Source organism: Heliangelus exortis, chromosome 1 (genome assembly GCF_036169615.1).
Source record: "Heliangelus exortis chromosome 1, bHelExo1.hap1, whole genome shotgun sequence".
Classification (NCBI taxonomy): domain Eukaryota; kingdom Metazoa; phylum Chordata; class Aves; order Apodiformes; family Trochilidae; genus Heliangelus; species Heliangelus exortis.
Genome location: NC_092422.1, coordinates 16916894 through 16930476, shown reverse-complemented (window position 1 = coordinate 16930476; position 13583 = coordinate 16916894). Strand labels below are relative to the sequence as shown.

Below are 13583 nucleotides of genomic sequence, written 5' to 3'. Positions count from 1 at the left end.
CAGCTCTCGCTGTCCCACCGTGGGATACCCGGCTCCTCACGCTCCGCATCCCTCAACAGGAGCCCCGGCCGCCACTCCCTCATATCCACGGAACCACGGCTACTTGGCAGCCCTGCTCGGCTCCCCCCGGACCGCCCCCGCGCCCCTCCGCTAGCGCCGGCTCTACGGGCAGCGGCTTCGCGCCGCCTGACGCGCAGGCCCGGCCGCGCCGCGCATGCTCAGCCTGGGCGCAGGAGCAACATCTGATAGGGGGGAAAATCTGAACGGCGGCGGCTGCCGCCATATTGCGGAGCTGTCAGCGGCGGCCGCGCTTGGCGCCTCGTCCCCGGCGGCGCCGCGAGCAGCACGGGGCGGCCCCGCAGCGCCTCCTGCCCCGCTGCGAGGGGGGAGCTGCGCGGCGGGGGGGACACGGCGCCTGCCCCGCGAGGAGCTGAGACCGTCGCGCACAGCACCTTTCCCGGGGGTCTCGTCCCTCCCCTCTGCCCGACGCCGCGGAGCGCCCACACCGCTCGCTGGGGAGCGGAGCCCCAGGTGAGGTGGGGGCGGGGGCAGCGGAGACGCTGCCGCTCAGGCCGCGCCGTCGTCGTGGGGCACTGAGGGGAGGGGTGCGTGGGCAGTTGTCAGCGAGCTCGGAGTTTTCCCCGTCGCGGCTCCCCGGAGCGCAGCGGAGCGCGGGGGTGGCAGGCCGCGGCTTTGGGGGCCGCTGCCCCGCCGCGCTGGCGGCAGCTTGAGGCGGGAGCCCGCCCGCAGCCCGCGGGGGTGGGGCACCAGGGCGCAGCGGGGCGACTTGTTGCGGCGGCGGTGCGGTGCTGGTCGGCGGGGCTCGCCCACCCCGCCGCTTAGGGAGCGGGGCCCGGCTCCCCGACTCCGCCGGCACTGAGGGGGCGGCGGGCGGGCGGGCGGGCGGGAAGGAAGGCGCTTTGTTGGGGAAGCCCCGGGAGCGCGGCCTCGCCGTGCCCGTGCCGCGCAGCCCCCTCTGCATTATTCATGTCCCCGAGCGCCGTGGCTCTGGAGGTTACCGTAGACATGTGGCAGTCGGGTCGGCCAGCTGACTGTGTCGGTGTGGAAGAAGAATAAGGAATTACTTCATAAACAAGTGCTGTGAAGCATCTGTTGCTGTCTATTGTTTTCAACAAATGCACATTTTTACAGTCCTTAAATACTGACCGACGTAATGGGTACAGCGGCCCAGAATGAGCCTTTGTGCATTGTTTTTTTTGAATGGATTAATGTTTGGTACAAGTCGTGGGCATTTGTAATTAACCTTGCCGCTTAAAGTCTAGCGCAGATAAGGGGTTTTAGTTTCAACTTTGTGGAATTCACTTATCTTTTGTCAGTTTTCTTAATTCAGACGTGGAAAAAAACCCCACCTCTTTGGACTTCATGCCAACACAACTAATCGCATCATTTGTAAGGTGCTATTATGCTGTCTTGATGTCTTTTCCAGTCTATGTAACACCCTAGACAAGTATTTCATGTTCCTCTTTCTGGTACAGGCTTTTGAAAAGATTACTTTTTTTTTCTTTCTTTTTTTTTTTTTTTTTTCAAATTGAGTTATGGGAGTTGCAGTTCTGAGTTTTAATTAGTTCTGTCTTTGTGACTGGTTTGTGTCAGGCTTTAGACGTGCCCCTGCACCTTACTCTGTTTTGTTTTCATCAGAGATGCTTGTCATTGTGTTTATGTCACAGAAAAGCTTTGAGGCTGCATCTCTGCCTGCGTTTCACATATTCAGAAAACCACAGAAATACCATTGTTGCTGTCAGCTCTTAAATAGTGCGTTGGCACAATGCTGCTGGGCAACGTGTGTTGTGAGGGAAGATGTGGAGTTAGTGTACAGTAACGTTATGGCTTCTGTGATGAGGTAGTTTTGTGATCCTTAAAGGCAAGAGACAAGTAGTAACTACTTATTGAACTGTAAGACTTGCCTCTATTGATCTATTGATCTAGCATAAGAGAGGCTGTGGGAAAAATAAACTGCAAGTCGTTGCAATGTTCCCAGATAAGCAACCTCCCAGCAAAAAGCAATTGCAAGGCAGTGGCATATTTCCAAGCTTTGTGCTGAAATGACACAGCTCTTCCATCAGGTTGGGAGACTAGAGAACAAAAGTACAAAAAACAGCTTTAGAAAACACACAGAAAACGACATGGTGTGACATGTCAGGAGCTGTCCAGAGAATTTTCCTTGCGTGCTGACAGAAAGAAATGGTGTAAAAGTACTTGTGGAGATGACAAAGAGAATTCTGGTCTGACTGTTCCTGCTATTGCAGTGGAGAGCATTGCAGGGCTTGATGGTAATAGAGCTTCCAGAAAAAAAAAAAAAGTTGGTTCACAGAAAGTAAAGGCATAAAGATAGTAAGAATATGGATCCGTTTACAAGATTCAAAATCAGCAGAGGGAGAATTGTAGATGTTACGATGATACGAGAATGTGTATGTTACGATACCAGGAATTCCCTGGTAAGGAAGGCTACTTTGGGCACTACCAGGGTAGGTCTGTTGCCTTTCTTCTTCAAGAATCTTACTCATCTTTTTTTTTGAGGGGGTACTTTTGTTGGCAGAGGTTTAGAGGGAAGTGTTTAAGGCATTACTTCTTTATATTTGATGAGTTAAATACATCAAAGCTGTCCTATCACTTTGTCTTGCATTAGGAGTCTGTGGGAGTAGAGGAAAGGGAGGATTTTCAGGTCTGTAAATGTAAACAAAGCTTTATACAAAAAGAAAGTCCTGTTTGTTGAAAGATACTGATCCATTAAGGCAGTGCTCTGTGCATCTTGTGTGTTCAGTGAGTTAACTCCAGCGCTAAAGGGGCCTTGGTAAACTTTTTACTTTCAATATCGAAGGGCTGCATCTGTGAGCATTCTTAGCTGTGCTTTGAATTTAAATTCTTTATATTTCATTTTGGCTTTATTAATCACTCTGTGAAATGAAACCTTCAAGTTATGTAGTATGAGAAAAAACAAATATTACATTGGCCTCAAAAGAAAGTTAATAAACCTTACTTTAGAATATTTCAGTTTTAGAACTCCAGTGTATATGGAGACTGATGCAAGTGGCCAGGTCATGTTTATGGTTATTTTATCGAATTAGTTCTAAGCATTATTCAGAAAATATAATGTCTGGTTTTGAAATGGGATATATCCAGAATTTTGTTTATGTTGTAATTTTTTTCTAACTATTTTTAGATACAGGTTTATTTCACCTTGAAACAAGAGAGTACCTGCATCAGTCATAGTTACTAATTTCCATTTTTGCTTGTGTATCAGATGCATCTATATGGAAAACTTGGCCTCCCTGTCATTGCAGGACTGTTCAAAATCTAATTATTTCAGGTAGGGCAGCTGTGGGTGCTTTGAAACTGAAATTTCAAGTAAGGTCACTAAACTTAATAAATATAAACTATATATAAACTGTGCAGCATGTATATCATACCAGTTTATTATCTGGTAAAATTGCAAGTATTTCACAAATATTCTTTGGGGTGCTCTGTGTAGCTTTTTGTTTAACTCCTGTGTTGGCAGCTGCCAAGTTTTCATTGTTATTTTTGCAGTTCTTAGGAACTCCAGTTTGGAAGAAACACATCACTCTTCAAAGTACATTTAACTATAAAGACATTTAATGCATAACAATTGTACTGGTTATACTGCAGTTATTTTTCAGAGGGACTGCAAGCCTATCTCAAGTATTTTATGGCAGGGGAGGATTGGGGGAAACAGTGGTTTTAAGAAGGTAAAGATACAGTACTCAAAAAAGTTGGTAATACTGTGCATGTGGTATCTAGCACTGGTCAAATCTCAATTACAATATTACAATATGTTGTATAATTCAGCTTTTTTTTTTTCCCTTTTGTGAGATAGATTGTTTTGGTTCCTGCTTTGGTTTACTTCCATTGCATACAGTTGTGTAGGCGAGCCTCTCTGCCTGCCTGAAAAAGATGTATGGAGAAATAAAGTGTGTGGCAAATGAACTTCTTTATGGGACTGCAGCAAGTGTGTCACTAGGGACCAGTTAGTGTGAAAGATGATTGCCCTGCAGACATTTGCAGGCTGCATTGGAGTAGAGAGGTGTTTTTGTAGGAAGCCGAGACCAAAGTTAGTCAGTTACAGTGGCCTTGAAGTTGCCTATTGCTGCCTCTCAAAAGATCTAAAACTATTAGCTGTCACAAAAAATGGAATCACATAAGACTGAAAAGAAACAACATACTGATTTTAAATAAGTGAGTTATTGCTGTGGCTAAAACTCCCTGGTCCCTGCCACCTCTATATAGGAAAATAGATAATGAATCTCTTACTGGAGCTTAAGAGACACACTGCTGATGATGATGAGCCTGCTTCTGAGAGAAGGTCCCAAGCTGTCAGAGAGGGATCCCCCCTTTGGGGGTTGGTTCTCTGCCTGCCAGGCATCCTGCTCAAGCTGTCTGCCTCCTATCCCATCCTCACCTGACCTCAGACCCATGGCTGTGTGTATGAATGTTTCTTTTGAAAACAGCTGCTGCATAAATTATTTGACAGAATTTTGGCATCAAGCATTTTTATGCACCATCATTTTCTGAAGAAAGCTTTCTTTGTCATCTTTCAACAATTGCTTTATTTGTTGGCTTCTGTGGCATTAACTGGAAACATGGATTTAAAAATCCTAACTGCCTGGTAGTGAAATTAATTGAAATCATAGCTCTTCATTTCAAGAGAGTTCTGGAAGTTCTGCGTGATTTTTTTTACTGTTTGTGATGTGGAGCCTGCTGTTATTTTGGTGCTTTGGTCCAGAGTCCAGAATCCTGCATATGCTGTGAAGGTTTGAAGGGCTGGAGTATCGTAGCAGTAGGAATGCTGCAAAGTCACAACCCCGCTAATCCTGACTTGGAGGGGCACCTTTGGGAATTGAAATACCAAAGTGATGAGCCCTGGTGTCTAGTAGGTCACAAGCTGGTTTCAGAACATGGGAAGTGACAGGGATATCATTGCTGGTCCCAGCTGGCTGTTTGTTGTTTTTGTTTTCCTCTATTTGCAATGCCATTTCACATAAGTGTTAAGATAAAAGTATAAGTAGTTAATTCTTTCTGAAAGGAAAAAAAATTAAAACTTGATATGATTGCATTCACTAAATATATATTTATTGGAAATGTATAAGTAGCAGAAGTGAACTCCCACTCCAGTAACAATAGTGGAGATATGCAATATTTTGCCTGGCAGTGATACTTGGTTTCTTTTGGCCAAATATTTTCCTTATATTTGTTTTGTTTTCATGTTAGCTGGTGCCAGTAATTGGGAAAGATATGGTGTTATTTTTCTATTCAGTGCTTATTTCATTTCAATTTTTGCACAGTTTTGTCATCTGTGAACTTCTTGATTATTTTTATACACATAAAATGCTTACTTGCAATGCTTTTTTGTGAATATACTGTTTTGAAATTGCATAACATTGTGAAAGCATATAGGCACAGGATGGTTTTTGCATTTTATATAAAATGGAAACAGTCTTGAATTTAAGCTGTAGACCCTATCAGTTCAGTTTGATTTTTTTTTCCTTATAATATGACACAAGTTCTTCATGATCTCAAACAGTACAAATTCAGCAGAGTTGGCTTTAAATTTATTCTGTTTATTTTTTGCTTTACTAAATGATAGAATTTGTTTTTTACTCTTATAGAACATATTATAGCATATATTTTAACAAAAAAAAAATCTGGACTGCTATTTGTTTTGCATAGCATCTTTTTCTCTTACTTGTGTGCTGTGATAATTTATCAGATCTATGAGATCTGTAGGACTGACAGCGATACTTAATTTTTATTGGGTTTTGCACAAGAGAATTCTTACTTCTAGTGGGTAGCTTTGTTTTATTGAATGTGAACAATAAATGTTGATTCTGTAAACTCATTTAAATTACATGTCTACCAATTGTGATTTGGTGACAAAACAATTATCCTATAAAACTTTGACTTCATGTTTCCGATTCAAAAAATTACCTTAAGGCTTTAAAATCTGTTTTCAAGTAATACGGGGTTGCTTGGTAGTAATTTTAAGTAGTATTTGGGTAAAACTGAAGCAAAAAGTCAGTATATATTTATGGAAGAATTTGCAGTGATAAAATGTATGAGGAAATGACAGTCTCTCTAGCAAGTGACAGACATGGTCTCTCTCAGAGAGCCCTCCAAGTAATCAGTTGATAGCACAGATCTCCACTGTTTTCCGTGCACTCTCATTTGTCTCCTGGAGACCAGACTTAAGTACAGTCATCTAATGTAACTACATGCACATAGATAGTTGTGCTACTTTTTGTTCCTTTGAGTACTGTTGAGTTGACACACTTATAAAATGGTCGGTGAGAATCTCAATTAGCTTTTGCATTGTTAATTAACTTACTCTAACTCTTGGGCTTCAATCTGCCTTCAGTTTTGCAAGCAACAAGCCTCTACTGTGAAAAGTGTGAACCCCAGGGATTACTACAGCTCTAAATCCTGCTTACTGTTAGCAGATATTAGAACCAAGCTTGTTTTAATTTTTACCACTCTCTTGAATTTTATCTTCTGTAATAATAAAAAATAATCCATTGGAATATAGTTGTCTTTATGCTAGGTGAATACAGTCTGTCTTTATAGTTGTGCTGCATTAATTATGTCATAATTAGTAACTTAAAGCTACTGTTTTCATTTTTTCATGTTGATTTTTTTTTCATTAGACAAATTTTGCTCCATATCTGCCTTGTCAATCATATAGCATTGTACCTCTCTGTAGTCTTTAGTCTTAACATTCATTTTTCTTTACCAGAGAACATTGATGCTGCTTAGATTTTCTTTTTTCCAGCCCCCCTTTTCAAACATATCTCTGCAGATTAGAAAAATTAAAATGGAATGCTCTAGTGCACCTTTGGTTGCCGTGCAAATATTTCTTTCATTTTTAATGGCATAAAGCAAGGAAAAGTAATTTCTTTTGGAATTTTATGAAACAACGTTTCGTATCTGCGTTTTAATGAATGAGAAATCATTTATCCAAAAGTTTGCTTTTTATAAATGAATTACTCAAAATATTTTTGTTTTCTACTTATCCTTAAATTGTTGGGGTTTTTTAAGCAGTTCTGAAAATGTTACTGATTTGATGGAATCACGGAGTTATAATACTGGATTCTCAGATTATTCTGAATAGTACATCACTTTTTCCTAGTGTAACTGTAACTCCAGTTAATATTATTGTTGAGGGCAGTGCTACTTTTGGCACTTTTTTCAGGCTAGTAGCAAGACTGATTCATGGAAGTCATTCCTTTAAAAATGTGCAAGAAGGTGTCTAGCTGCTTATTCTTTCTGGTTTAGAATGAATTGAGAAGGAGGCAGGATGCTATCTACTCGTAACATTGCAAGCATATTTATTCAAGGCATAAAGACTATTAGAACAGAACATAATACTGAATTAATTCATTACCATGGTCACATAACTTAACAGCCTTTTATTTAAAAAAAAAAAAACTTTTTTAGGCAGAACAGATTTCCTTTCTTTTTTTCTGTGATGGCATACTTCCATATCTCTTGATGTGGGAAAAAATTGCCATATCATTCCTTAACTGAGAGATGTGGAAGGTTTTATAGACATGAAATACAGTTTTGCTGCTTTAGAATGATGTCGCTTTCATGTTTCAGGTGTGACTAGAGATGCCAGCTTAAATGCAGCTTTGGAGTTCCTCGTACAAATTTTACTTTCCTCTAAGTAATGCTTAGGGTTTTTAATACTAGGAGATGCCTGATATTAACATTTATAAATTTATAGTACTTGGGGAACTGTTGTGTCCGTATTCTAGCATTAGTGGATTTATATTCTACAAAAACTAGAAAGAAGGTTACTATTTGGAGAGCTGCAAATTATGGTGCTAACTAACTTAATTGTTTTTTATTTATTACCTACTGAAAAGTGTATTTTGTACATGTAGGGCACTTGTTTACCTGCTTTGGAATTTGTACTATTTGCTGTCATGTACATGGACTTTGTTATGATTAATTTAAAAACAAACCTTTTAATTTTATTTTTGGCAGAGGGGGTCACAGAGTTTATAGAAGACTTCAGTGGACAAGAGGCTAAAGAAAGCAAGAAAAATGCCGAAACCAGTAAGTAGCTGTTTTCTTAATCATCTAAAATCTATCAGGGTTTTCACATTTTAGAAAGATGATCTTACAGCAGCCCTACTTGTTTTGCCTCTGCCCTGCTTAGATTTCATAAGACCCCATAACATCCAACTGGAGTTGGTGTAGGTTGATACCAACATGTGAAAAAGTCAAGCAAGCTTGGTACGTGCTGCATGGAGCACACTCAAAGATGGGGAGAGCACTTAAAAAATATGATTAACTTGGAGCCCATTTGGCTGACAAGAGGAATGACTTTTCAGGAATTGTTGACTTTCTTATCTTACAGTGGTTCATGGAGGCATAATTTGAGCCTGACATAACATCTGTAAGAATCAGTGGAAGGATTTGCTGCAGGGTTTGGCAGGGGAAGATGGAACACAGGTGAAGTGTCTGTGGCAGCAACAGCACTGAGGTGGTAGTTATACCACACTAAGGTTTATAACCTAAAAGATAAGTCTGGAAGGGAGGAAAGAAGCCATGTTTGTGGTCATATTCATCTCCCTTCAGCTGGGATAAGGGTGCATCCACTTTCTATCTGAGGGAGGGACAAATCCAACTTTTGTATCAATAATAGTTCTAATTTTTTAAGGAGAAAATTTTTCAGTAGCTTATTTTTCTGCTGTTGATGTAGTATATGCTGCTTAGAATTTCATCTGCCATGTGTTAAATGACTTCCAGTTGTCTCTTCCAATTGGATCCACTGAGCAAAGCATTCAGAAAGGCAAACAAATTGTCAGTGGAGATTATTTCAGTTCAACCCAATTGGCTTATGTGCTAGCCTTCAGGCTTCCTTTCTGTACTGATGTTTCATTGAGGTGGTAGACTAGGAGCAGGGCAGATCTCTTACCATGAATAACTATATCTGTGTGCATGGGTGTACACATACATACCTATATATAAATGTATAAATGGTTTGTGCTATTAATCAGAAATTACCAGTGTAAATAGTCCATATTACACCCCAGTATTTGGGACTGGTACAGTTTAATGAATAACATGAGCGTGGGACTGTCCAAGGGCTAAGAGTTCTGTTCTGAGCTTTGCTGTTGGTAGCTGACCAACTGGCCATACCCCATTGTTTCTATAATTTCTCCCCCTCCCTTGTGGACTACAGGCACAATATCTTAATGCTTTTTGAAGTTGGAAGTAGTTGTTTATATCCTGCACCCATCTTACAGAAAGCTGCACTGTTAAGGACAGGAAAAGGAATTGGCAGCATACTGTTTTTCAACATTTTAAAATCCTGGGTGTAGGAATTGGGTAGTGCTTTTGGTGGAGCTTTTCAACTGGAAAACTGTACTTCAAGAATAAGGCAGAAAGTCACTGGGAGCTGTTGTGGTTCCTGAGGCCCCCAACCCTGTGCAGCTACAGAGCAATGAAGTCTCAGAATTGATTTGCAGAAAAAAACACAGTCTGCATGAGGCTGCTTCTTTGTAAATTCTGGTGATTGGAACCAGTCAGTTTGGGCAGGCAGGGTTCCCTCTGTTTTAAGGATCTAAGAAAATCATAGGAAATACAGTTTTAGGATTGTTCACAAGTAAAGAAATGCTTTTAGAACTGAGATTGCAGAGGTGTTGGAGGAGCTCACAATCTACCCTAGGAATGGAGATTAGCTACCAGATCTTAGGAAAGTAGCTGAACTCATGGCAAAGATGAGGTAATTTTTTTCCCCCTTTTGTGACAGGCCTTATATAAAGAGTTCTCATGTTGGGATATTCTTGTATATCTCCTGACTGTGTAAGTGCATGTGAGATCTTAGAACAAAGCTAAGTGGAAGAAGCCATTAAAAAATAAAATAAAGTTGATATTGATTGAAAAATATGGATTTCGTCCTCTAAACTACTGGTTGCTCTATTTATGATTGGTAATCAGTGAAAGAAGTAGCAGCACATATGCCAAATAATTTTCTGTATAGTAATCAAAACAGAGACTTTGCCCTAGTTACTAATTATATGGTAGATTGCTCTGGAGATTGAGATCCCTTTTCCCTTTTCCCTTTTCCCTTTTCCCTTTTCCCTTTTCCCTTTTCCCTTTTCCCTTTTCCCTTTTCCCTTTTCCCTTTTCCCTTTTCCCTTTTCCCTTTTCCCTTTTCCCTTTTCCCTTTTCCCTTTTCCCTTTTCCCTTTTCCCTTTTCCCTTTTCCCTTTTCCCTTTTCCCTTTTCCCTTTTCCCTTTTCCCTTTTCCCTTTTCCCTTTTCCCTTTTCCCTTTTCCCTTTTCCCTTTTCCCTTTTCCCTTTTCCCTTTTCCCTTTTCCCTTTTCCCTTTTCCCTTTTCCCTTTTCCCTTTTCCCTTTTCCCTTTTCCCTTTTCCCTTTTCCCTTTTCCCTTTTCCCTTTTCCCTTTTCCCTTTTCCCTTTTCCCTTTTCCCTTTTCCCTTTTCCCTTTTTTTTCCCTTTTCCCTTTTCCCTCTTTTTTTTTTTTTTTTTTTTTTTGAGACTATGAGAGCCTAGTCATTGGTTATTTTTAATGAATCCAACATTGTCCTTTGAAGAGTCTTGCTGTTGTTCTGGGGTTTGATAGTACTGGACTGCAGAAGTTCTCTTGCCCTGGGTATTCACAGTAGCTCATAGCAGTTGTCTTTAAAGACAATCCACAGTAACCAAATGTACTTCAAATCTGGAAACTATTTGTGCTTCAGTGCTGCTTCTTCATTTCTGACAGCTGTTATAAGACTGTTGTTGTGCTATAGTTTTATTGAGATCTTTTAACCTGATAACTAATGACCTAGTCATGGATAAGATTGTGTAGAACTATGAAACCTGAGTGAATAAAACTGGTGCAAATCTTGACAGTGTTATTTGTTGCTGTCTATTACTATGATCTATTTAAGTTTACATTAATTTTTCCCAGATTCTTGCTGTAATGATCCAACTGATAATTTTCAGAAAATCTGATCATCTTGTAAATATATGAATCCATGTAGTACAACTATTAATAAGTTCTCTCTACACGTGTTGAATGAATTTTTTGTTGTATATAACAAAATACCAGGAGTTGGACTTGATCTTTATGGGTCCCTTCCAGACTGAGGTATTTTATGTGGTAATTGAATAATTAAGCTATAGATTTGTGTAACTGAAATTAAGAAACTAAATCACTGAACAATAAATGGACTAGATTTTTTTTTTTTCAGTTTTTTGGGTTTTTTTTCTTTTGTATTCAAGTTATGTAATACTCAAGTCAAAATTAATGGAGACCATTTTAAAACAAAGATGTTTCATTTTCCCGGAAGTCTCAACCAGAAATAAGGTTCATGTCACTGTGAATGATCTTCTTACACATAGTAGTGAAAGGTCATTGTTCTTAAGTGTTTGGGATTTTCTCTCTTAGAGGCTACTAGGTTAAATAGCTTGAGTGAAAAGGCTGTTTTGAAAGGGTAAAAGTGACAAATATATATTGTCTTGAGATATTGAGGTAGTAGGTGGCTTGAAAAATATATGTTAATGAACTCTTTTCTTGTTTGCTTCAATAGAAAAGTCTGCTCACTTTGGCTGTACATGTAACAAAGTGGCTTTCAATTCTTTCTAACAGTTCACTCAGTATCTCCTCTAATTTTAAAATAAAACAGTCCTGAAACTTAATACTCTCAGTTCTGCCTAACAGTGCAAAATTAAGTTTCATGTAACTTCTGTTGAGATTCATATAAAAAATAGTGATTCTTTGCTTAATTAGATTTTTGCTGCTGTAACCAAAATTGGAGCTGTTAATAGGACTGCTTTCAGTGTGCTTAATTCTTTGCTTACTGAAAAACAGAGTATTTGTTGAATCTTATTTTCAGTGCTTTTTTCCTAGAACGGATGCAAAATATTTTTCAGCTTTATGTTGTTTCTCAGCCAAATGCCATTTTCCCAGATCTTCACCAAAAATAGAAACACAAACTAAAATTAGACATTGTTAGTTACATAACTGTTAATCATTTCATAGCCAAAGAAGATTAGGTTTAATTGATTGAAATATTAGTTGCATTTATAAGGGTGAAAGAGGAGTTAAAATTTTCAGCCATTTCTGCTGGTATCTTGCAGCATTTTTGTACAAGACTGCAAGGCACAAAAGAGAAAGCATTGTGCTGGGTAGTAACATGGGTACATGTCAGAGTCACCAAGATTTAAAAAGGTTGCTTTTTTGGACTTCGACATTTTGTGTATAAAGAATGAGTAGATACCAGATTGTGGAGAAATATGGATGTTTAAAATTTAAATTAATGTTTACAATATCAAGTTCATTGTTATAAGGTGGTTGAGCTGAAATAGTACAAGAATTATTTTTTCACTAGAGTGATGTTTACAGAAAAATCATTGGGATGTGTAATGCAGTATTCAGATTATGGTTTTAATATATTATTTATTTCTGCAGCATAAATAGACAACTGATGTCAGTTTGGAGGACTTTCTTTTGATTTATCTATTAGCAAAATCTATCCTAATGCTGTTTAATCCTTAACTTTTTACTTTATCTTCTTCAATTTTTCTCCAACATCTCCTATTGTGTCTGTTTTGAGATTAATGTGGTGATGTGCTGTGCATATTTGTGTAGTGTGTAAAGCAGTGGGACCAATATGCTGCTACTGCTTGACAGAAATAATTTAATATGCAAACTTGATACAGTAATTGGCAGAATTAGTGTGAAGAAACTTGTGTAAGGAACTTTTTTGCTATATGCAATTTTCTTTTAATTAAGAAAATTTCTTTTAATTAAGAAAATGTCTTTTAATTAATTTTCTTTTAATTAAGAAATGAACATGTTTCTGTAGTTTTTACATGAAACTAATATGGCATTTCTTAAAACACAGGAAAACCTCCAAAACCCTTTTTCATATAATTTTTAATTATCTTCTCATTAAATATTTGTACCTGCTTAGTTTTGGGCTTAATGAAAGCTGAAGTACCACAACTAATTTCTGTGAACCAGGGCTGGAGTAAAGTAATGGGAGGTCATGGACTATGAAGCTAACACTTGTTTTTTGCAAATATTCTATGGATTCTACCTACATTTGAGGAGAGGTCCAAAAATTAAAGTTGTGACTGTGTAATATCCCATTAAATTGGGGAGAGTTGAAGTTAGAATGTATAAAACAAAAATGTAATTCCCTTATGAAATGCATGTTTTTTGTTGTTCCAGGTATGTTAATTGACTATACTCTGTTGGTTTGTATAAATTCTTTCATAGATAAATTGCTTTAGATTGTGGGCTTTTTTTAATCTTTTATAAATACTTTTTTCTGAGCTGTAGCAAATGCCTTCATAACCCATTGGCAACATTTGTCATCAAAACATCACTTGCTCCCTTTGCAGAGAATAATCAACATGAATGTATGTGTGTCTTCTCCTTCTCTTGACTGTTTCTCATCATGAAGCATGTCTGGTAAAATAGAGAGAAACTCAGATTGCTAGTTCTAGTATCAAGGTGAAAAAGGTATCTGTCACAGTGCAAAGGTTTAAAGCATAATGAATTGGGAAAAGTTTATTACAAATAGATTAA

At 38.8% G+C, this 13583-nt stretch overlaps 1 protein-coding gene across 1 annotated transcript in view; it reads left to right on the top strand.

The window, feature by feature from the left end:
• The first annotated feature begins 225 nt into the window (after positions 1 to 225).
• RDX (radixin) overlaps positions 226 to 13583 on the top strand; it is a 39607-nt gene continuing 26249 nt past the window's right edge. The window contains exons 1-2 of the mRNA XM_071735082.1: positions 226 to 531; positions 8017 to 8088. Of these exons, the coding sequence (XP_071591183.1) occupies positions 8077 to 8088 (12 nt within the window). The 5' untranslated portion in view covers positions 226 to 531; positions 8017 to 8076. The remainder of the gene's footprint in view (positions 532 to 8016; positions 8089 to 13583) is intronic.